This window comes from Miniopterus natalensis, chromosome 2 (assembly GCF_054644295.1).
Source record: "Miniopterus natalensis isolate mMinNat1 chromosome 2, mMinNat1.hap1, whole genome shotgun sequence".
In the NCBI taxonomy this organism is placed as follows: Eukaryota; Metazoa; Chordata; class Mammalia; order Chiroptera; family Miniopteridae; genus Miniopterus; species Miniopterus natalensis.
In genome coordinates, this window is record NC_142082.1 from 77,490,577 (window position 1) to 77,515,951 (window position 25,375).

Here is a 25,375-nt window from a genome sequence, read left to right on the forward strand (position 1 = left end):
TCTATAAGGATTTTCCGGGTGAGAATTAGAAGAAAAGAAAAGCACTTTATCTCTCTCCTTCTCCAGCCAACTGCTTGTGAGAAGTGGAGCTTAGTTTTGGGTCTGGGGGAGATAGCATGGTCTCAAGACAGTGCTCAACACGTTCTTTCTCCCATTCCACTGCCAGGGCACTGAACTCATCTTTAGCCTAATTTAGCAGAACATTGTTAAAAGTGTTAGAGTGAAAGGAACTGCTTCTTGAACTGCATTCTGCACCAAAAAGGTGACCTCAGTGCATACCCAGAGTGTTTCTGAGCCCCATAAAGAAACTTCCTCTTTAAAATTGTTGGCCCAGAAATCCCTGGGTGAGTTTATTTCCTATATGAAGCACAACATTAGCAGCCACTTGGAGAGATGCATGGAGAGCTAGGAACAGGCCAGGGAAGGCCAAGGAGTCAGCCTGGACATTCCCACTGAAACCTTCCATTCCTTCTGCTATTAATGACCAGCCAGGCTGTTACTACCAGTTAACCTGCCTGTGTAGGGAAAGCCTGGCTCCCAGTGTCTCCAAAGGCAAGTCCTCTGGGAGGTCGTGAGTATGATTGGCACTAACTGGGCAGCAGTAGTGTGCTCATGGACTTGATTTTGTTACAGTTCCCATTTTCAACTCTACCAATCACCCTGTTCTGTGCTGAAAGCAGGCACCTTCTCAGGGACCCAGCCTGAGCCAGGCTGCAGGGCTGAGGGAGTCAGGGCACTGTCCGCTCCCAGAGTCGTTCTCGAAGCAGCCACTGTCCTTTGGGGTTTTCTGTTTCGAAGTAGTCCTCCCCAGAAGATGCCAGTGGCTCCAGTGCAAAGAGCTCCGCATCCCATTCCATGTCTTCTCCGGAGAAGTTGAAGAGGATCCGTCTGGAGCTCCCCAGGCTGGAAGGAAAGAAGGCAGCAGAGAGGTTATGTTTAGCTTGGCCAGCCACACAGAGAAAGAATGCTCTGATTTACCACTCCTGTGGAGGAGTGGTAGATACGTCTCCAGTGCTGGGCCTTGTGAAGGACAAATCAGTGTTATCATGGGGCTGTGGATGGACCTCAGATGGACCTCTAGCTCAGCTTGAAGGAGAAGAGTGGGTGATGAGGACTGGGTCCTGGTTTTAACATGTTCAGTACATGGTTCATTATTATGGGAGGAAAATGCTATTTAGAAACCCCTGAATTCATCAGAGTTGAATGGGTCTTATAAAAACAAAGAGAAACAGGTGGATGAGATTAGATGGGCCTTTTTGTTTTGAATGGTGGGGTTCCCCCATTGTGGCCTGGGTTGGCCAGAGCAAGAGAGAACATACTGCTCTGAATAAGTGGGTCACAGGAATTTTGGGCTATAGATGGTCACTAGTCTTGGGAGAGAAGAATCCGGAGAGAGAGAGAGGCCAAGAAATGGTGGCAATATGGCAAGAGGGGTCCAGCCAGTAAGAAGTTCTCCATCTGAGCGTGGCCCATGCCTTTCTAAGGCAGGTCATCTAATTGGTTTGATGTTGGTTCCTGCTTCGTGCTATGCCCTCTTCAACCCCAAACTCTCATTAAAAATTTGTCGTACACAGTGTGTCTGTGGCACTGAGAGGAAACAAGGAAACAGGATGGCACAAAGCCTAAGGACTAAGCGGACCAGAAGGAAAGGGAGGCAGATCCAGAGCTGAAGCAACAGTTAGGGGTGGTGACAGCAGTGGCCAGGCTAGTGTATATATAAAACAAAAACAAAAAAAAAAAACTTAAGCTAAGAATTCCATCCAAAAAAATACACAAGAATAATTTTCGGCATGTAGGATGGGCCTCAAGTCACCTTCAAAACCATCCCAAGGGTCTGAAGGACATGAGACCATCTTGGTTACACTATGTGGCCCAAGCACTTACTCTTTTTTGCAGGCTTTGGGCTTAAATTTCAAGGTGCTGAATGCCCCTTCCACAGCCTTGGGCAAGTAAATGGGGTGCCTCTCAAGTCTCCTCTGAGTGCCAATGGTCCTGCGCTCTGTGCTTTTTCGAAACTGGCCGTCTGTCGTGTGTATGGTACGTACAGCCATGTCTTCAGAGTGTCGGCGCGGCACCCTCAGGATCCAGTTGGAGTGCAAGCTGTGCTCCCGGGAGCTGGTGGCCACTGGAAGAGAGAAGCAGGGGCCCCGAAAAGGAGGACTCACCACCGGGAAGATCAGAAGGCAACAAAGAGAGTGAACAGGACTGAGAACTTACAACAAATGCATGTATATAGCAGCAAATTCCTAGGAAGGACTGGAGAACCAAGCAAAGAGGCTGATTTGACTCTGTAATTATGGTATAGGAATACAATGGAAAATTTTGTCAATTAAAAATAAGAACATACAGCCCTGGCTGGTGTGACTCAGTTGGCTGAGCACCATCCCATGCACAGAGAGGTCGCCGGTTCGATTCCGAATCAGGGCACATGCGTGGGTTGTGGGCTCAATCTTTAACAGGAGGCAGCCGATCAATGTTTCTTTCTCATCGATGCTTTTCTATCCCTCCCTCTCCCTTCCTCTCTCTAAAATCAATTTTAAAAACATATAAAAGGACATAGGTCGATATTTACTAACTTGGAAAGATGGCCGTGATGTAATGTAAATTCTTTGGTGAAAAGAGCAGATGACAAAATAGCAAAGAGATCCTATTTTTGTTTTAAAAAAGTAAAGTGAGTCTGTATTTGTGTTTAAAACCTTTTTGAAAGGACATACATCAAAATGTTAAGAGTGATTACTATCTCAGGTGCTGTGCTCTCACCAATGTTTTGGATTCCCAGGTTCAGCTACTAGGGAGAGGACTGTTCTTTATCAGGGACTGAAGGGGCTTGTGAGAAAGGAGGGCAAGCAGCTGCCCTGCAGGGTACAATGAGCTTTAGGAGCAGGGATAACCTGTGAAATTCCAGAGAACCCAGTGAGAACAAAAATGTCACAGATTAAGGGCAATCAAGGCCAGAACAACAACAAACAATAAGAATGTAGTCTTTTGATCATTAGATAAAACACTGAAGAACAATGTAATATTGGTACAAAAGCTGATGCCTCAGTAAGCCCTGAATAAAATCATCATTAATTACACTTTGGGGAGAAAGTCAAAGATTAAAAAACCTGACAGCTGAGTAATGAAATTTAAAAGTGGGCTCAACTCATGAACATGGTTGAATTCTTTGCTCCCCACCAGGAGAGAGCTGTGACACACCTAGACAAGGAGAAAACTATGGCCTCTGTCCTCACCTCACTCCCTCCCCAGGATCCGCGCTGGGCCTGGGCAAGCACCCTGGCCCTCCCTTGCCCTACACATCCTCACAGGGCGGAGAGCCACAGAGGGAGTTCTGAGGGAGGGGTGCAGAGGGACGACAAAGTGGGCGAAGGGTCAGAGTTGTGTCCAACAGCTGGTGCTGCCCCAGGGCCAAGGTAGCTCAGATAGGGTCAGAAGCTAAATTTTAAAATACAGTTTACTTGTCCTCTTTTCTTTCTTTTTTAAAAAATTGTAGTAAAATACAAATAATGTAAAATTTGCCACCTTAACCATGTTTTAGTGTACAGTTTAATAGTGTTTAGTATATTTGCATTGTTAAGTGACAGATCTCCAGAATTTTTCCATCTTGCAAAACTGAAACTCAATCTCTATATCTATTTAACAACACTCCATGTAATGCCTTCATTTAATCATTTTTCTTATTGCTTTAGCTCATGGAATCTTATAAAAGTGTCACCCCGCCTCAGCTATGGCAATGGACCACAGGGAAGGGGTTTTTGCCCAAATATGGCTCAAGTGTTAAAGGGGCAGGCTGGGGCTGTGGCACCAGAGACAACTAAAACAAATCACCCCAAGAGAGGCTCAAGCTCAGGGCCAGGCTCCGGCTTGCAAATCTGAGTTTCCCTGTAACAGGGAGGTGGGATTCCTGATGGCTCATTTATAAGTCCACTCCAGAGACCACAACCCACCCACCTTCTCCCGCAAAGATGGCACTCACCATCAAAGTCCACGTCTTCATTCTGGAGGTCTGCCTCAGCAGCCCGGGGCTTTTTCTCTGTATCCAGCTCTGCGATGATGGAGTCAAAGAAGGCGATGGCCTCTGCCACATCTGCGCTAAACTGCGAGTATTTCTTGGGGGTTGCTTTCTGATACAGGTGAAGGGGAGGAGAGAGAGTTGCCTGAGCCAACCTCATAGCGCCCTCACACAAGTCAGCCATAACTGCCAAATAGAATTAAATGTTGCTGAAACTAAATGTATGTAAAGTTATAAATCTGCATTGTTTAAAAGGTAAATTTGGATAAATGCTCTGTGGAAGGAAGGTAGACACTCCACATCTACATTGCTGTAGGTCGATGGATTTCCAATTACCTCAAGGAGGAAGAGACAAAGGGCAAAAAGATCTACCTCTCTCCTTAAGGATGGTTATTGACCATTAGGCAAAATATTTAGTCTTTGTTTGGCCTTCCTTGTTCCCTGCTGATAAACACCCAATGAGGCAATTATACGGTTCCTTAGGTAGGTGACATGCTCACAGCAAGCAAGAGAGGACAAGATTTGTTGGAACTAATCCCTAAAAGTTGTCAGTGCCAAAAGTAGACAAACTTGGGCTTAATTCATGGAATAAATTGAAGAGAAATGAGTATCATTGTTTGAAAAGTGTAAGAAATAATAAATATATATAGTTAATAAAAAAACACTGAGTGCCTAACTGGGTACTGGCTGTCCTGATTCATTCTCCGCCAGGACCTTGTTCAGCATCACAACAGCCCACCTAGAGTCACAAGTGACTGACATTGTGGGAGCTCAAGCACCATGGTAAACTTCAATGGAGAGCTCTCCATGAAAGGCACAGAATCAATGCATGAACCAATAAAAAGTTCCCTGAGGAATTTAGGAAATAGAGAACTCAAAAGGGACAATATGTGTTAACCTGGGCTATTTTGACCATGTGTAGAGGTGTAGAATTCTTTTATTTTATCTGGGCATTTTGAAAGTGGGCTGGTAGTAAAAATAAATGTGATTTAATTCCAGACCGGCATGTTGGGAAATTTGTTTACAAGACTTTGGTGAAATGTATGCATTTTGTACTATTAGAAAACATTTTTAAATTAAGAGTTTTTTCTTACAGAAAATATTAAAGAACCACAACATACATCTAAATCATTATTTTTTTTTTGTTTTTTTGTTTTTTGTTTTAAATATATCTTTATTGATTTCAGAGAGAGGACAGGAGAGGGAGAGAGAGAGATAGAAACATCAATGATGAGAGGGCCATTGATCAAGCCTGCAACCGGGCATGTGCCCTGACGGGAATCGAACCCTGATCGTCTGGATCCTAGGTCGATGCTCAACCGCTGAGCCACACTGGGCCGGGCTAAATCATTATTGTTAAAAGTGGAAAGCTATCCAAATGTAGTTATCCTTCCGTCTTCAGATAGGCCACTAAAATGAAAGGAGGAGGGAAAGTAAAAACTCCAACACAAAGAGAATAGGAGTGATGCCATCAGTGAAAGACTGGTTTCCAAAAGCTTCTGGTAGTTGGAAAGCAGTGGAAGAATGGTCATTGATGTAACAGGGCAGAGGGACTGGCCTCCCAGAGCTTCATGAGTGGGGAAAGCAGCTGAGGAGGGGACATTTTGAACCTTGGGAACTGAAAATGTTCCAGATTTGACAACACCAGATACTCTAAGGATTGGGAGAGGGGTGTAGGACTGACTAGTGAGGGACTAGTTGAAAATCTACGTGTGCACAGCAGGCCAGGCCACCAGGCATCCTCCCTGCAGTGAGATGACAGGGGGCTCATCAATATAGGCAAGTCAATATTCTTTTATCTTCTCTGTGTTTTTTCTTGCTGGTCCCTCTGCCTTGGTTGTCTCATCTGGCTCACTCCTATTCATCTATCAAGACTTGGTTGATATGATGCAGCAATTCTACTTCTGGGAATATATCTGAAGAAACCCAAATCACTAATTTGAAAGGATAGGTACACCCCTACATTCATTGCAGCATTACTTACAATAGCCAAATATGGAAACAATCCAAGTGCCCATCAAAATGCAAGTGAATTAAAAAGCTGTGGGACATATATACAATGGAATATTACTCGGCCATAAAAAGAATGAAACCTTACCATTTGTGACAGCATGGATGGACCTATAGAGTATTATGATAAATGAGATAAATCAGTCAGAGAAAGACAAATACCATATGATTTCACTTATATGTGGAACCTAAAGAACAATATAAATGAACAAACAAAACAGAAACAGACTCCTAGATACAGAAAACAGACTGATCATTACCAGAGGGGAGGGGCTTTAGGGGACTGGGTGAAAAAGGTGAAGGGATTAAGAAGTACAAATTGACAGTTACAAAATAGTCATAAGGATGTAAAGTACAGCATAGGGAATATAGTCAATAATATTATAATAAGTATGTATGGCTCCACTTGGATACTAAGAATATCAGAGGAAACATTTGTAAAGTATATGATTGTCTAACCACTATACTGCACATCTGAAATTAATAAAAATAATACTAATTGGGGGAAAAAAAGACTTGCCTGAGACTGCTTCTTCTCCAGGACTACCCTCTTCTAATTCTACTATCACACGTATCATTTTAGAGATTTTTTGTGTGTGTGAAGTAGAAGACAGAGAAAAAGAGAATGGAGAGAGCCACATGTCTGAACTGAGCCCCAAAGGAAGAATGAATATTACTTAAGAGGAATGCCAGGTCCACAGGTTTTTGCATCTCAAAATCCATCTCCACATGAAGAGGATGTCTCTAAGTCTCCAGTAGCAACTACCATCAGTGTTTGGCTTAATACAAGAGTCTCAGTCTTGCATGTGGGCATCACATTCTTTTTCATCTGGGTCAACCTACAGTTGATGTAAGCTGTTCATTCCTCAACATCTCCAGTAAGTAGATGTTGGCAATCAGCTAAGAGAAGCCCAAAGCAGTTGGTTTCATTTAGAAGGGTTTAGAAGAGAGTCTTTGGTGTCTTAACTATCAAAGGCCTAGAAAACAAAAAGCACACTACCATTAGTTAATTTAACATGAGCCCTTTACTGTGGCCTTTTATGAGTCTCCTGAGCCTCCTCAAGTATTATCCCTCAAGAATAAAATTTACAAAGTAAAAAAATAAACCACTAGCATATACATCACCACTTTAGCCACTGAACTCTCTGTCTATCAAATCTGTTGGGCAAAGGCCCTTTCATCTGCACACTTGTCAGCTATTCTAAATATTCAAATATGTTGATTGTTTCCCAAACTTCAAGCTTTAGGATTCAAGACTCAGGTCTCTCTCCCGTACCTTGCCCTTTCTCCTATGCTTAGCAGAGACTGCCTTCCTGGGCACACTGGGAGTCACTGACAAGCTCCTTAGACAACACTGAAGAATTGCATTTTCTAGGTCCCAATTCCAGGGTCTCTGTTGAGTCATTCAATACATTAGCATTATAAAACTTGTTTCTGTTAAGAGCTTTCAGGTCCTGGTGTGGCTGGAGAGTGAGACATTGGGACACTCTGGTGACATTATTTGTGGCGGAGGCATACATACCTGCTTGAACAAGTCTCATCGATCAAAAAAGGCTTTCTCTCAACCCTTATCCCAATTACCTTCATCAGTTCCCTCCAAGCCCTTCATGAAATGAGGTATGGGCATACACAAATGTAAATGAATAAATAATTGCTCTCCTTCCTTTCTTAGTCCTGTCTTCCTTCCCTGTAAATGAAAGCCCCAGCCCTTGACCAAGTCTAAGAGCCCAGCCTGGGAGGCAGTGAGGGGATGCTTCACCCTCAACCCAATTGGGCTGATTCTTCTACAGTCCAGCCCAATCCCATCTAGGCATCAGAATCTCCTGGGTTGCTCTTAAAGAGTATGTATGCCTGGCCCTTTCCCAGACCAATTACTTTAGATAACCAAGTGATTCTAATGCACAGCAGTAGAAAATCACTGCTCTGTAGGGACCCAGGCATGGAGGAGGTTCCCAGGCATGGGGGAGGGACCCATGGCTGAGTCTAGCTTCTTCAATCTTCCTATAGCTTCCATGAGCGTTTCCCACCTCTACAAGGACATTCTCTTGATCAACACTCACAGAGACCATTAGCATAGGGCTGCATCAACTGAGGCTCAAGGTTCAGGGCACAGGCTAATATCACAGGAAAATCTACTTTACCAAGAGGTGGTGGTATAAAATGGGAGGTCAGTGATCAAGACCCCTGGGTAAGATCCAAAATAGTCCTCCCTCTCTGAACTCAGAACTCCAGGTGAAAGTGGCTTGCTTCCCTCCCAACCTTGATGTTTTTCTAGCCCAGAATGTTTCAGCGACTCCTTTGGAAAGGCTGCATATAATGCAGCCTGCAACCTGTTGCACTTGGCCAGACCTGAGTTTCACAGGGCTCATGTTGCTTCATCAGCCCTACAGCAGCCCCAGGGGAAAGGAATTTTCTCTGAAAGCATGTGTATTGCATTGCCAATTCCACTCAAGTTTGCCTTTCACATTTCACCTTCAGTGGCTTAGGGTTATCATTTTCCAAGCCTCCCTCTCCTACTCCCTCACCCCAGGCTTGGGTCTCAGATTACTTTGCCCAGATGGAAACCTTTGCACTCTTCCAAATCCAAGTCCACTGTACGTCTCATTTTAATTTCCGAGCCCCCGAAGGCAATTTATGATATTTTTCTGCATTTCATATAAGCTGTCATCCTGCTGGTTTCACCTGACCTCTGGGTACATGGCCTTCTCCAATCTGCTTGTTTTCTTCTGGGATCTGCCAGTATTTGTTTGCAAGAGATTTGGATTCTACAGAATAAACTTCCAGTTGTAAACAGCAATATTTTTGTCAGAGGTTAGGGTAAGGGGATATTCTAAACCCACCCAACCCTGGCCAGTTTTTCTCAGTGGTTAGAGCCCGTGGACCAAAGGATCGCAGGTTCAATTCCTGGTCAAGGGCATGTACCTGGGTTGCAGGTTCGATGCCTGGTTCCAAACAGAAAGTCCATATCCATTAAACAGTAACTCCCCACTTCCCTTGCCCCCATCCATGGTAACCTCTATGCTACTTTCTGTCTCTATTAATTTGCCAATTCTAGGAACCTCATATAAATGGAGTCATATTGCATTTGTCCTTCTGTAATTGGCTTTTTTTCATATAGCAAATTTTCAAGGTTCATCCGTGTTGTAGTATGTGTCAGAACTTCCTTCTTCTGTATGGCTGATTAGTTTGAGTATTGATGGGAGGTGAAGAGGAAACATTTCAGATTATGCTCTGACGCTGACCAAATGCTCACTGAGGACAGCTTCTCATACTTTAAGGCCAGGTGAACCGGTCAACAGCCAGCATCCTCCTATGAGAACTGGGCCACATAAGAGAAGATACTCAGGGAGGCTGGCCATAGAGCTAGGGCTGGCCTAGGGAGGAAGTTTGGAGTTGCTGAAGTGCCCCATGGAACATTGCTCAGATGGTGTGGCCTGGGCATTATTCGAGGCCAGGGTTACCAGTTACCTACCACAGCTAGAAGGAACTTAATTAATTCTCCTGTGGATCATCTGGTTTTGAGCAGCTTGGATTCCTGATTTGTCTGCCTGGATGAACTGGCTGCAAAATGTGTACCCCTCCCTGCACCACCACCCCACCCCACCCTCTCCTCCAACTAAAGAAATTCACCTGCTACTTTTAAAAGAACCAGTGGAATTCTGAAGAATGCCTGCCAAATGTGATTGATTTTTATTTAAAGTAGTTTTACTCTGACAATAGTTAGCTTTCAGAATAAATTTTTTGTAGAGGCTACTTAATCTTGTTTCATACAATAAGACCATGTCAACAGCAAATAGAAGTTTCTTTCTCCCCTATGGCAGGAGAGTCTGAATTCAAGAGAAATATTTTTTAGACCCATTGGGGAGACTTTCTGCAAACATAGTGATATTAAAATGCAGGCTTTCTGTGAGCATCAGTTATGGGGTAGGGGTGGGGGTCTCTATCATGTGGCTTATGTCTGCTTTGCAGAGCTGAAATGCAGTAAAAATTCAATATTAGCTACAAATAATATTTCATTATGCTTGGCAGAGCTCTCCATAAGATGACAGATAGTATAATAATGATTGATAACAGAGCATTTAATTCCTGTAGCCCCTTTCTGACTGCTAGGTGGGTCATTATATTTTCCAATCTATCTTCCAGGCACTTGCTGGAAGCAATATTTCCTCCTCCCTTTTTCCTCTCCATCACATTCTGATCAGCTGGCAGACTTCTTGTCTGTTTTAGGCAGCAGAGAAAGCACTTCCCCAGAAAGTCATTTCTCACATTCACAGTCTAATTCAGTGGATTTCCTTGTGTCTGGCCCCCATCTCAGCACTCAGCACCCAGCACTCAGTACTCAGCATGCAGCACTGTAACGCTCTGTTCATTTGCTGTTTCTGCTACTGACCATCAGTTCATTGAGTGGGGGCACATGTCTTACTTATCTTTTTATATCCAGCCTCTAGAAAGGCTCCAGGCACATAGCAGATGTTCAATAAACCAATATTCTGAGAAGCTCCAACTGTAATTTAAGAAGGAAACTGTTACAAAGTTTGATGGAAGATCTGGAAAAACAATAGTGAGTGGAAAATTATCTTTTGTTTTTAATGGAGTAAAATACAGTTTGAGTATATTTATGTGGAATCAGATCCTGATAATTAAAACATCCACTGTGTAATGGGTCAGAGCTCACCATCAAAAGCACACTTTTTCAGGTAAACATTTTTTTCTGATGATAAAATTGTATTTCCTCATTAGACAAAATTTTTAAAATACAGAAAAGTATATAGAAGAAAATAAAAATAACTTAGAAACCTATCATCCAGGGATAATGGCTATAACATGTATAGGTATATTTTATTTCAAACATTTATTTCCTGTATTTTTGCCATACATGTAATTAAGGTTGCCAGATAAAATAAAGGATGACTATTTAAATTGAATTTCAGATAAACAATAGATTTTTATAGTATAATATATTAGTAGTACACTAGAAAATGACTTCCTTAAGAGGTCATGGATGCCCTAAAAATACTTCATTTAAGAATTAGGAGAATGTTTTCATAATAGGTTTGACAATTTTTAATTTTTTAAAAATATAAAATAGTTTTCTAAAAATATATATTTACATAAATTTCTAAAAATACATTAATTAGGGTTTACCAGTCTTTTGGATGAATTATTATGAGTTTATATATATGGTAATTTGGAAAAGTTCATGGAAGTCTAGTATGAATAACTCTGGTTATTGTCTGACAATTAACAAGGTGTCAAGATAGAGGGAATTTTTTTCATGGATTGTGGAGAGGAGAGGCCCTAAACTGTGCCTTCTGGTCATACTTCTGGTCCGGGTTTCTCCTGGTCAAAGACAGCCCAGGCCATCCAGCCTCATGGGGGAGCTTCACCCAAACATGGAACCTGTGCAGGGTAGGATTACTCTGCCTGGCCCAGGTGTGCAGGATGAAGCAGCCTCCACACCTCATCCTGAGGTGCACACTCCCGCATCTGATATATTTTATTATATTCAAGCTCAAAATATGTTTTCCAATTGAAAGGCACCATGGACACATTAACAAGAGTGTGAGATCTGACATGGTAGAGACTGGCTCTCTCTTCATCAGGTTCACACCCTTACATAAACCACTTGGTGTCTCTGAGCCCCAGCTATCTCATCTGTAGTGTGGGGCTGATACTCAACACACAGGGTTTACGATGATTACAAGTCAGGAATAACTGCTGATTGTTCCTAATTATGCCTAGGCTTCAACACAGAAGCAGGGGAGGCAGGTATGAAGGAGACCTCACTGTTCCTCTTCGATAGCAGAAATACCCAGGTGCCCAGGGCAGGGGGGTTAGGTGGCCTTGCCCTATAGGTTCAGAAACTGTGCATTCCAGGACAGGACCATTTCAAATATATCTCCTTCCTCCACATGAATTTTGCACTGTGTTGGAAATTCTAACATTTGGTCATCCAAACAATGAGTCCCAAATTGCATCCCATGTCCAACACTGACACAAAACTCCTCAGATATAAAAGTTTTGATTGTTTTGATTTTTAAGTGTTGCAAAAAGTGTGTTTCATTCATTTTTGTAATTACCTCTTACACTGATGGAGGAGCAGATTGTCACAGGGCCTGGCCAGGACCCATCATGCAGGGACCCAGGGGTCTTCCCACACCCACCTCAGGTTCACCTCACTTCCTCTTTCCATCAACCCATGTGGTATCCTTCCAAGTCTCAGCATTTCTGGAGGGCTGGATGACAGACCATCTAGCACCCTAGTGCATCATGCCATAGATACACATTAGCATTTCAACAGGACCTGTTGCAATGTCTTACTCTAGGCTGGGAGAAACTATGGGTCTTGACCCAGTAGTGGCTTGTGAAATCAATTTAGTGTGTCATGACTAACATTTAAAAAATAGCACAGAATACTTTGAAAAACATCAGAGTACCAAACAGAGAACTTTTGATTTGGTTGCATGTTTGGGTAAACTGGGTCAACGTTTAAATTCACTTCTTACTGAGAGTTTTAAACAAAACAGTTTAAAAGCCATCATCTTTCCCCCCAAAGAGAGATAGACAGGGGAACTTAGGTTCTGTGGTTGTATTAAAGGGGAGGGAGGGAGAGCTTGCCATGGTCTCCAGAATCACAGGGAACACTCCTCATTCCCTACATGAAGGCTGACTCTCCCCTGATCTACAGCATGAAAGATAGCAGACTTTTAAGTCTGTAAAGCATCCATAAGTGACTAATAAGTACTCACTGCTATGTGCTGGGGGTAGGAAAATGACAAAGACATTGTTTCAGTTTCATCAAGCTCACTGCAGTCCACCAATGGAGGTGCACGTGCTAACAACCACAGTAGGATGTGATAAATGCTAGAACAGAGATGTGTTTAGACTAATGTTTGAGAAGAAAAAGGTTGATCCTAGAGAGGGGTGTACTCATTATCTAGGGCTGCTATTACGTAGTACCACAAACTGGGCAGCTTAGGTCAAAAGAAATGTATTATCTCACAGTTCTGGAGGCCAGATGTCTGAGATGAGGGTGTCAACAGGGCCATGCTCTCTTTGACAGTGCTAGGGAAGCACTGGTAGTTCCTTGGCTTGTGGTAGCATAAATACAACCTTCACACAGCATTCTCCTTGTGTGCGTGTGTGTCCCAATTTTCCCTTCTTATAAGACACCAGTGACGTTGGATTAGGGACCCACCCTAATAATTCGAAATTACCCTAACTAACTAATTATATCTGTAATCATCCTTTTTCCAAATAAGGTCACCTTCTGAGATAGCGAGTGTTAGGATTTAAACATATGATTTTGGGGAGACAATCTGACACATAACAGAGGTTCAAGAAAAAATGTGTTGTTTACCCTAAACCTTGAACATCATTTTCTACCAGTGCAGAAAGGTGATGATATTCCAGAAGGAAGGAGCTCTCCTGGTCCCCTGCCCCAGCTGTGCACCGAGAGCCAGGCAAGCACAAGCCGCCTTGCTAGTTGGCCTCATGAGGACATGGAGCCCACACCAATGTTTCTCAGGTACGCCAGCATACAGCTCGTGCTTTAGGAGCAGTGGAGAGCCACTTGTCTAAAGGCTGCACCTTACATTTCAGAGTCAGTAAACACTGGACTACCTTGGACATGCCAGGTCCTATCACAGGCAGAATCTTACTTCCTCCTTACTAGGTAGATTCTTATTTCCATTCTTACACTACTGAAATAGAAGCCCAGAGAGGTAAACTTAACTTGACAAAGGCACACAGCTTTTGCTTGTAAATACAGAGTTAAAATTTAGGCTTTGTTCTGACTGACTTCGAAGTCCTTTTAAAATTCTTTCTGGTTACTCCCTGGTAAGATGAATCTCCTGAGGAAATCCATGAATTGTACCATGCCTGTGACCCTCCTCACAGCCACTCCTGCTCGGCCACAGCTGCTTGTGTTCTGCCTCTAACCCCTTTTGTCTTCAGACAGCTGAACCAGGAAGGGAGCAGGGAGGAAGGAAGCTCTGTTCTACAAAGAAAGGACTCCATTCTGCAGGAAAATGTAGTGCCTAGAAGGACTCTAACCAGAGCCTAGAACCCCAGAATGAAGTCACTGCATCAGAAGTGGCCCCCAAAATGGAGTGACTGGCCCCCAAGTCTACAGCTAGCTGGTGCAGTGTCAGTACTGGGACCTAAGACTAGGACGCTTTGTATGGGCCCCAACATGACATACTATTGGAGTTAAATTGATTATTTAAACTGCTCCCATCTGGGATAAAATGCAGACAGTTGAAACCAGTTGAATGACCAGGCCCTGGAGATTTGATAGTGGGCCAATCATTCATTCAACATTAATGGGGCTTGCATGGCCCACGGGACACTCTGGGGAGACAGCCAGGATGTGGGAAAGACAGGCCTGCTGTGAACACCTTATCAGGACAACGATTGATGAAAATATAAAACAAAACAGCCTCAAACCTCAAGCATTAAAAAAAATTGAGGAAATACAGAAATGAGTAACTGAATGAATTGGGGGTCCTGTCAGGATCAGATTGCCGGGCCTCAGTTTGCTCTTCTGGGATACAAAGGAAGCCGCTCCCCCCTTCTCTTCTGGTATCATTGAAATGCTCAGAGAAAGGTCCTTACATACAAACACTGGGATGGTAAAAACGACCAGGTGAATGCAACTTACAGCTTTCATTTAGTTCCTGCTTTGTCTGTCTGGGCTTGAAGCCTCCAATGCCCAGCAAAGCTGTCTCTCTGTGGCCGTGCCCACGTTCCAAAATACCTGGGTCCAGGGTCCGATGGAGTAAAGCCTCCAGTTGTTTGAGGCTCATATGGGGCTGAGCAGCTAGATATTTGAAAACATCTTGTTCACACGGTTTCACTTTTCACTGGGAGTTTTAGATGTGATTGCAATAATAAAGATAGCAGCATTAATTTGTTGAGAAATGATCTGCTGTCACCCAAACACCATGCAAGTATGATCTCATCTATCAAATGGGCTGCAAATGACAGACGCACCATGCAACGCCCTGCCCTCTGACACCACAGCCCGAGCCCTCCCCCCAGGCTGCTCTGGGACACCATGAACTGCGCTCCCCATTGCCTCCAAGTGGAAAATCAACAGGGGCCTAGCCACTCTCCCCAGGCTGGCAGACGGCAATGGAGAGTCCCCGAGGACAGCCGAGCCATGATCAGAATGTGCACACTGACTGACTGGGCACGGATGAGCCAGCTTTCAAACAGGCATCCGAGGCTCTTGGAACAACTCGCATCTCAATTGCGCTTCTCAGCGGCACTTACCTTTGTTTCTTTGGAGGTGGACTGACCAAGGGCCTTTTTTCCTCCCTTGGAGGATTTGGACGAGGTGGAGGAGAAGCCCTGGGCACGCTTGGGCTTCAGGTCGTTGAGGCTGCTCAGGTATTTTTTCCGCAAGGCCAGCAGCTCCTGCAGGTACTGCAGACAGTCCTGGGTGCGTGAGTACATCCAGGCCCGGTCGCCCTCCTGCTGCAGGTAGTACAGGCTGGTGTCCATGCTGCTGGTGCTTTTGTACTTCTTCAAGGACTCGCTGAACTTCTCCCCGTGGTCCCCAACCACGTACATGGAGCTGCTGCGGATGAGCCGCACCGTGGGGCCGGCTCGGTGGAAGCAGGAACCGCCCGCCGCCTCCGCCTTCCTCTGCGGGCTGGGGTTAAACACGGAGTGCAGCTTTCTGAACATGGTGCTGGATTTCTCTCCGTGGGCGCCGTCCAGCGGCCTGCGCTGCGCCACCTGATCTGGCGGGGGCGGAGGAGCCAGCTCACAGGCCTCGGCCACCTGCCTCCCGGGGCCTCTGGTCTGTGGGATCCCGGCGGCGAGCGTGGGCGCGGGCGCGCGGGCGGGCGGCCTCTCGCATGGGGGCCGCTTATACCCAGTAACCAGAATGCCCTAAACCGCCTGAGAGGAGGAAATGACTGCCCTGCGGGCTTAAAAGCCAGCGCCCTGGCTGGTTCTAAGCGCCACTGGGGGCAAATATCCTCTGCGCTCCCTCGAGGGCGCCAGCTGGGTGGGCAAAGCGTGGCAATTTCCTGCTCAACTATTTTCTTTCCTTTTCATTTTCCATTTCTGGATGTGGTCTCGGATTGACTTGATCTTGGTGTAAATTTTTAAGCTTCCACTTCTGCTGAGCTAGCCCTGGTGCTGAACTCCTGCACCCAAAACTAAATCCTACTTTGCAAGGACACCACTCAGCCAAGAGCAGTGTGTTGCTTGAGGTAAAATCCAGGCCCCTGAGCTGGGCCAGGGCGCACACAGCCAGGGCCCTTGGCAGCTGGCTCGCAGATCTCCGATAAGCCGGGCTGGGAGCAGGCCCCGGAGCGCCCCGCAGGCGCCTCACCCGTGGTAACAAAATCTCACGGCCGTCACCAGATAGCAGCCCATTGTGGAGCCGGGAGGACTCAGGTATCCGGACCACAACTTTCTGCATAAAAGCTTCAGTCAGCTGAGGGTAGCCACATATACGGGAAAGACCTTTTTAGCTTGAGCACATTTTCATTTAAGTAGACTAGTTATGATCAGACACAAACTATTTTTACAAGAGCATCATTTGAATACATTAGAATCTCAGAAATGTTCCCTCTAGGATTTTATTTTTCAGGCAAATGCTAAAAATCATTGTTGCACTCATTTTTCTTCACTCAGAGAGCTGTAAATCTCTAGCATGAACATGTTCTTAAGCTGGGATGGAGGTAGAGGAGACTATGAGCCCCTAGAAATTGTATGTGAAATGTTATTGGTTGTATGTATTAGCATGGTTTATTTTTGCTCATTTTTTTTTTTGAGAAAGCATTCATGGTTTTATCAGATATTTTAAGAGGTCTGTGGTAAAAATAATAAATAAATAAATAAATAAATAAATAAATAAATAAAATTCATATCCTGTTCTGGAGCAATAACCTTCTTTTTAGAATATACCTATAAAAGGACATTGTAAATATATCTGTATTGAGTGCATTCTCTGCATGTGGCATTCTCCCAGCCAGCGTGGTGAGATGACCCAAATATGTGGAAACATTTACACTTTACATTTGCAGAGCACTTTGGGCTGGTGAGGCATCCCCATGTAAATTAATTTACTGAATTGGTATGACTTTCTTGGGAGAGGAGCATCATTTTCATTGTCATCATTATTGACCCTCAATTCACAGATGAAGAAGGTGAGCCTGGAGAGGTTAGGAGACTTGCCTAAGGTCTAAATCGGGTGAGTGAGAAACTAGTCCTCAGATCAACACTCCAGCTCCAAGTGAAGCTGGTCCTGCTGCCCCCTCTGTGCCTTGGACCTGCAAAGTGTCTTGGAGGGTCTCTGTGCAGCCCACTTCTCTGGCTTCAAGGGAGCACAATACCTACATACCCAGAAAGACAGGTGCTGACAGAATTTCTCCCTAGAGGAGTCCAGGAACTGTGACCGCACAACCTTTCTCAGTAGCATTGCTAGTGGACTTCTAATGATACTTATTCTACATGGGTTTAGAAAAGGTTTAAATAGATTAAAAAATGAAGTCTAATCTATATCATATCCAGAATGTCAATGAACCTAACTTCTTGATCTTGGAGAGAATAAAACCATCTTCCTATGCATTTTTCTCTCTACCTGCCTCCCTGCTGGAGTCTTCCTGAGGGCCAGACACATGAAGAAAATCTCAGTGATGTCACTTGCAGAGCATTTCATGAATCTAAGCCAGCACACTGACTCTTACCACCTGCACCAGCCCAGACCCCAAAGCCACCCCTTTCTATGGTGCTTCTACTGAGGCAGTTGAAGGGAGAGAATTATTTCTCCCTGCAAAAATACCTATCACCTCTGCTTAAGAAAACTCATTTCTAGTAGCAACTGCCTTTATGCCTTATTTAGACTTTCACATGGCCTCACTAGAAGAAATGGGTGTGAAGTCAACCTGTGGTCTTTAAAAATTGTATTTTGAGGACTGCAAATGCCCATCACATCCCAAGTCAGGCATCCAAGGCTGACCCTTCCGGTGCCTCATGGAAAATGCTTGGCAAGCACTTAGGCAGGGAAGGAAGACGGCTCTGCATCCCCGCCCCAGCCCAGCCCCCCAACACCAGCCCCTCTGTGGACTAGTAGGGAGCTGGCTGCAAAGCTGAGCTCCTCACTGGCACAGACCAGACCTGCTGTTTGTGTAGTATTAAGAGCCATGAGGCTTGACCAGGACCCCAGAAAATCAAAGTAAGATGACTCGGGATAACAAATTTTGCTTTATTCCAGAAATTCTCAAACTCAAAGAGCAGACTCCAGGGCAGAGACAGAGAAGTCCAGAGAATTTGCTCTGTAGTGATGCCGGGTGCTGGCAGCTGTGGGAAGGAGGTGTGGAGCAGGATGATCACGCTTCTGTGTGCTCCTGGGTGAGCCTGGTCCATGCTGCTGGAGCTAAGGTGATGCTCTGGGTTCAGTGGGCAGGACAGGGTGATGGATCTGCCACCTATCAGCTTAAGAGAGTTATTTAAACTCTGAGTTTCAGTGTTCTCATCTTCAAAAGTAGATATCTATTTCATAGAGTTGTATTAATTAAATGAGGTAATAGAGCATTTAACATATCAGATTTGCTCAATCAAAAGTACCGATTATTATTTTTATAATAATATAAAAAAAGTATTACTACTTCGGTTTTGTAGCTCCCAGCACATGGTTGCCAAATTATTGTCCCAGTCAGATGTTTTGCACCCAGGCCTCTCATCCTTCAATGTTTGTGGAGATCACAGGTGGAGGTGTACCAGCCTTAATAATGATCAGCTTAGAAATTATCAGCTTAGAAATTTAGCCCACTACACTGAATCATGCTGAGTTTCCCTGAGTACTGGTTGTCCTGAACAGCCTACCTGCTGAGAGGGCACATGGCCAGGCATTCCAACCCCTTCCAGCACGAAGTCAGGTGAGGGCCTAATTACTTCCCATGGTGGCATGTTGACCATGACTGTGGTATAGCCTGGGGGTAATCTCAGGGGGACACCATTCTCAAGGCAGTTCCATCTCAGTCCCACCAGGTGACACCTGCACTTCCCATAAAGAATCCTGAGTCAAAGAAAACAATCTGTACACTCTTCCAGGCTTAGAAGTCCCCTTGGCTGCATCCCTGACAAGACAGTGACCCTGAGTTGGCATTTCCAAGAAGGCAGGTAAGATGGAGAATAGGCAGGAAGGAGGAGGGAATGCAGAGGAAGAAGGGGAAGCTGAGAAAGGAAGGGATCAAATCACCTGTGTTGGATATTTAATGAAGGGTAAGATTACAAAGTTCGACAACGTGTATCCATGTCAGGTTGGTCCACTTGCACAGCATATTGGAACATTTTGCTTTATGGCTGTGCTATGAATTGTGAGGAAAAGAATCTCCCCTGGAAACCAACTTCCCTGGCTCAGACAATGTCCTGTGCCTTTGGACCCTTGTCCCTGGGGCAGAGTAGCTCAAGTCCCCTGGGCTTTGCCCTCCACATCTGGAGACTGAAAATGGAATAATGGATGGTCTCACTGCCCCTTCTAACTTTAACACACTTGGAAATCCCCCCCAAAAATGTGCCTGTAAGTATATATCAGATCCTCTGAGGTTTACAAGAGGAAAAATGTCCAGGTACCTGAGTACACAGAGGCTTGGTGGCAGCACTTGCATCCTCCGTTAGAAGGCACAGCCCCAGTTTGGGAACTGCTACTAAATGGCAAAATGGGCACACCTGAAGGTGGGAGGCTGGGAAATTCCACTGGATGAAGACTGGAGATGACTAATGAGAGGCTGTGTTGGAGAAAGTTGGAGGTAGAGCAATGGTGGCATCAGGCAGTTAAAGGAGGCTTGGAGGCCAGGTCAACAACTTTGGATTTTATTCAACTGAATACTTTTCGTCAGAGCTCTGGGAACTGATAAGGCATATTCATGCAATTTCCAAAAAGTGTCCCCTAGGCAAAGGACAGATAAGCAGTCCCCATTGGCTCCCTTGGTGGGTGCCCTGGTATATTGCACAACCCATACAATTATGTGTGACAACCCTGACTGGTTAAGACTTTAGAGCACAAGATGGTGTGGCAAATGAGATTACAAGAAAATTCCACTTAGGAATGAACCTTAAATAAGAGCCCTGTAAAATTCAAGAAAAGTTAGTGCTTCATTTATTAATTACTATGTACAAACCATCTCAAGACTTAGTGGCTTAAAACAAAGCTCATTTTGTTTGCTCCCAATTCTACAATTTAGCTGGGCTTTTGATGGGCATGTAAGTGACACTCCTGTACCTGCATTCAACTGGTGAGTAGGCTGGGGCTAGGCTTGGTTGGGGAGCTGGGGTCTCTCCACATGGTCCTTCCAGCCAGTAGCCAGAATTCTTACATGGCTGCTCAAAGTTTGCTTCCAATGGTGCAGAGGAGGAAACTGACAAGCCTGGAGGCTTAATCTGGGAACGAGCACCATGTTCTTCTGCTGCATTCTATTGATTAAGTCACAAGGGTGTGAGTACTAAAAGCATGGTTCACTGAGGCCACCAGTGTAAGGGAACCACAGTCTGTTAAGGAGCTATGGCAGCCAGTCAGGTGGAGTGGTGTGGACCTTACTGGAGGGCAGCCAGTGAATAGAGTTTTCTTTTTAAGGGTGATCTCCAAATTATTTACACTTGACTTGGGATATATTATATACCCCATCAGTTTATCTTTCTCAGTATATTCAGCTAAGGTTAATGCAAAATAGAGTACATTATCCCCAAACAAGTGTCATAAATCACTGTATGAATAAGTCTCATTTTTTCCAAATAATAAAAGGAATATGGATAATTAGAAGTGATTTATATAATGCTTGGAAAGATAAACTTAGGGATGTAATCTTATTTTGAATTATTTTCACAATGACGTACTGCTACATGTATCATGACTCTCAGGAAAAAATATAATCTTTTCATGAACACTTATCTTTTTTTCCCTTCTGGAATGTAAAGCTCTTTTAATTAATGTACAATATTATATTAGTACAATATTATATTAGCTCTTTTTAATTAACATACAGTATTATATTAGTTTCAGTTGTACAACATAGTGATTTGACATTTATATACCTTACAAAGTGATCACCAGATAAGTCTAGTATCCATCTGTCACTGTAAAAAGTTATTGTGATATTATTGACTGTATTCCCTATGCTGTACATTACATCCCTATGACTTATTTATATTATAACTATAAGTTTGTCTTCTTAATATCTTTCACCTGTTTTGCCCATACCCTCTGGCAACTACTGGTTTGTTCTCTGTATCTATGAGTGTTTTGTTTGTTCATTTGTTTAGTTGTTTTAGATATCACATATAAGTGAAATGTTATAGTATGTCTTTCTCTGATTTATTTCACTTAGTATCATACCTTCTAGGTCCATCCATGTTTTCACAAATGGCTAGATTTTATTCTTTTTTATGGCTAAGTAATATTTTATTATATATATGTGTGTGAGTGTGTGTGTGTGTGTGTGTATCACATCTTCATTATTTCATTCATCAGTACATGGACACCTAGATTGCTTCCATATCATGGCTTTTGTAAATAATGCTGCAATGAACATAGGCCTGCATATATTTTTTTGAATTAGTATTTTCATTTTGTTGTTGTTGTTTTCTCAGATAAATGCCCAGAACTAGAATTGCTTAATTGTATAGTACTTCTATTTTTTATTTTTTTGTGGAACCTCCATACTGTTTTCCATATTGTCTGTACCAATTTACAATCCCACCAACAGTGCATAAGGATTCCCTTTTCCCCTCCTCCTTGCCAACACTTGTTACTTCTTACCTTTTTGATGGTAGCCATTCTGACAGGTATGAGGTGATTCTCATTGTGGTTTTTACTTGCAGTTGCATAATGATTAGTGATGCTGAACATCTTTTCATGTGTCTGTTTGCCATCTATGTCTTCTCTAGAAAAATGTCTTCTCTAGAAAAATGTCTATTGAGGTGTTCAGTCCATTTTTAATTGGATTATTGGTGTGTTTTTTTAATGTGGAGACATGATTTGTTTATGTATTTTGGATATTAACCCCTTATCAGCTATATTATTTGCAAATACCTTCTCCCATTTAGTACGTTGCCTTTTCATTTTGTTTATGGTTTCCTTCATTATGCAAAAGCTTTTTGGTTTAATGTAGTCCCATTTGTTTATTTTTTATTTTGTTGTTATTATGTGAGGAGATACATCCAAAAATAAATTTCTAAGACCTATTCAAAAAGTTTACTGCCTGTGATTTCTCCTAGAAGTTTTATAGTTTGAGGTTTTTAAACTATTCTGAGTGGTTTTTGTTTTTTGGGTGTGTTTTGGTGTTTTTCTTTTTGTATATGGTGTAAGAAAGTGATCCAGTAGCTGTCCAATTTTTCCAATGCTACTTATTGAAGACTTTTCTCCACTGTATAGTCTTGCCTCCTTTGTTGTAAATTTAATTGATTATATAAGCATGGGTTTATTTCTGCGCTCTCTATTCTGTTCCAATGATCTATGTGTCTGTTTTTGCACCAGTACCATATTGATTGATTACAAATCTTAAAAGAATGCTTTCTTATTTGATCCTCACCAATCTTGTATCAGTCAGCTCACCATCATCTAAAGTCAAAACAGGGGGAGGCAACTGTGCTGCTGAATACAATGGGGAGAAAGGAGGGCTTGTTCTGAGGTCTGTTTTGTTTGCTGCTGTCTCTCCTTCATTTGTCAGTTCTCTTTGATGTTCTGCAGAGATCAGCTCAATCAAAGCCACATGTGGTGATCACTCTGTGTATTAGACAATCCAAAAACCATAATCCTTCCCTTTCCCTAGCAACTCTCACACTATGTGCTCTCATGTGCTTTATGTCCGTCAGCAGGGGCTACTTTTTCTGTCAGAATAAATAACCCCAAACTCTTACTGGCTTATTATACATATTTCACTTGCCATCACATTGCAAATCCATTGCAAGTTGGCTGAGGCTCTTTCTGCTCAGGGACTTAGGCTGACAGACGCTCCATCTGATGAAGCTTACCATGGCAGGGGGAAGAGAGTATGGTGAAAGGTTGTCCTAAACCTTCCCAGTGCAATTACACACTTCACTTCTGTTCCCACTTCACTGATCAAAGTGAATCACACGGCCTGTCCCAACTTCCATGCAGGTAGGGCAGTGCAATCCTAGCATGCACCTGGAGGAGACCTAGACTACTTGCAAACATCCCTAATAACTTCTGTGCATTTGAATAGTTTGTTTAGACTGCCAGTCTCCCATTTTAGTGCAATGTGAGCTCATGCGGGGCAGGAATCAATTCTACATAGTTAAATCTGTCTGTATTGTCTAACCCAGTTCCTGGCATGTAGAAAGTACTTAATATTTATTGAATGAATGAGTGAATGAATGAATGAATGAATGAATGACTTGTCTCACATAACGAGGAATTTAGGGGATTGAAGGTTGTGTTGTGTTGTCAGATGGTAACTTTGTCATACTACTGTCCACTCCTTAGTGGACCTTCCTTTCTGTAATCCCCTTCCTTGTACAGTTTGTGCTTAGTTTTCCAATGAGAGGAACTTGCCTGCACTTTGGAAGTGAGGAGAAGTAGTTACCCTCAGGACATCATGGGGGCCAAACCAGACACATGGCTCATGTGGTTTCTAGGCTCCTTGGCAAGCACCAGATTGGGTGGAAGATTTCCCAGAGATTCTGGAAAATTGCAGCTGTTTCCCACCAAACTTTAGAGAAATGCCTGCATAGGTGTTTCCAGCTGTCCTTCCAGCTGTGTCCAGGAGTTTCCAGCTGCTTTCACCCTAATTCCGTGTGCACCTTAATTCTAATACTAATGTAACATGCATGGTGGCTTTAATGCTGGGTCTTCCTTTATTTTTCCCAAGAGTTAAATAGGAATTTTTTTTTGGGGGGGGGGGCATACTCCAAAGAAACCTGTTACTTTTACTCTGTAGGAAAAGATTCTAGGTAAGATTTGTACTCTTTCCTCCTCAAGCCTTAGCTGTAAAGGCACCTGAAGAACTGTTTCAGACTCAGAAGAGGATCTGTTAGCAGTCTGTCTCACCCTCCCATGTAGTGACAGACTCTCTCCTGGGCAGGGGTGCACTCTTATTTGTGACAAGTAGATTAGGAACAGGTGTAGCTAGAGGCAGTAAAACTTTCAAGGTATGTAGGAAGACCAGCAAGCATGTCAGGGACCTGTCCCTTTTGAGCAATAATTACATCATCTTCTGACTAAATTCTGAGCTCCCAGCTTGCCCTTCCAGCAAAGCATGTTATATCCCTTTCCTTGGACTCTGAGTAAAATTGTGACTGTACATCAAATATTGATGTTTGGTTGAACTGAGGTTCTGTGACATAGGTTGCACTGTTCGAGAATGCATATTTCATCTCTCGATCCTTTAATTCCCTTTGAGTGGAAAATGCCTGGCTTTTTCTAACTTAGAGTTAACGTTGAGACGGCTCACACTCTGTAACAGTGCTGGCTGGATTAAGTGATTACTGGAAGCAAATATTGAAAATTTTCAAGATTCAGCAGGATTCTTAGTGTTGGTGCAGAATTAGTCAGCCCACCTCAGTTGCCAGCACTGAGCCCCACACCAGTCTATGGAACAACATCACCTATAGCCCCAGGCTTATCTTTTAAATCAACCAACGCTCAGCCAGGCGAAGCTCAGCGGTTGAGCGTTGACCTAGGATCCAGGCAATCGGGGTTCGATTCCTGGTCAGAGCACATGCCCGGGTTGTGGGCTTGGTCCCCAGTTGGGGGCATGCAAGAGGCGGCCGATCGATGGCCCTCTCATCATTGATGTTTCTATCTCTTTCTCTCCCTCTCCTTTCCTCTCCCTGAAATCAATAAAGATACATTTTTTTAAAAAAAATCAACCAATCAACAAATATTCACTGGAGGTTACTCTGTGCTCATCACTATCTTAGGCTCTCTGGGATTTTTTTTCCCCCTCTGACTGTTCCTTCTCTGTATCTTTCATAGTTTTCTCTTCCTCTGTCAGTCATTAAATAAATACAGCTGCAACATGATTAGTTAATATTTACTGAGCTCTCAGGCTGTTGACTGCAGTTTCTTTCATTTGGCTAAGCACGCAAACCTTCTAACTTCCACCAGAGGGCAACACGTTCACACATTCACCCCAGTTCTGGTCAGCGTGATTAGCAAAGCAAGAACAATCCTTGCCTGTGTAATGAAGGTGAGTGTAGGTGGGAGGTAAGGGAAACCTGTTCAAGTTAGTGTGTCCAAATTTCATGTGTACGCCTGCATGGGTATGTGTATGAATGGGTGGAGTTACGGGTGTATATTCACATCTTATAAGTTGCAGCAAAGGTATGGTGACTATTGGGTACCTACCATATACCAGAAATTGTGCTTCTTGT

General features: G+C 43.5%; 1 protein-coding gene across 1 annotated transcript; it reads right to left on the reverse strand.

Moving 5' to 3' along the window:
* Positions 1-728: 728 nt before the first annotated feature.
* Positions 729-15,715, reverse strand: C2H13orf42 (chromosome 2 C13orf42 homolog). The gene is made up of 4 exons (XM_087813849.1): positions 15,299-15,715; positions 3,977-4,124; positions 1,885-2,125; positions 729-903 (listed from the first exon to the last, which is right to left on the reverse strand). The coding sequence occupies exons 1-4, from the start codon at positions 15,713-15,715 to the stop codon at positions 729-731; spliced, it is 981 nt and encodes a 326-aa protein (XP_087669975.1).
* Positions 15,716-25,375: the final 9,660 nt, after the last annotated feature.

Excerpts from the sequence above, each read along its gene's own strand:
- C2H13orf42 (XM_087813849.1), bottom strand. The coding sequence starts at position 15,715 with ATGTTCAGAAAGCTGCACTCCGTGTTTAACCCCAGCCCGCAGAGGAAG. Across the intron at positions 4,125-15,298 it reads CCACCTCCAAAGAAACAAAG|AAAGCAACCCCCAAGAAATA; the intron begins GTAAGTGCCGCT and ends CACCTGTATCAG. Across the intron at positions 904-1,884 it reads CCCAAAGCCTGCAAAAAAGA|CCTGGGGAGCTCCAGACGGA; the intron begins GTAAGTGCTTGG and ends CTTTCCTTCCAG.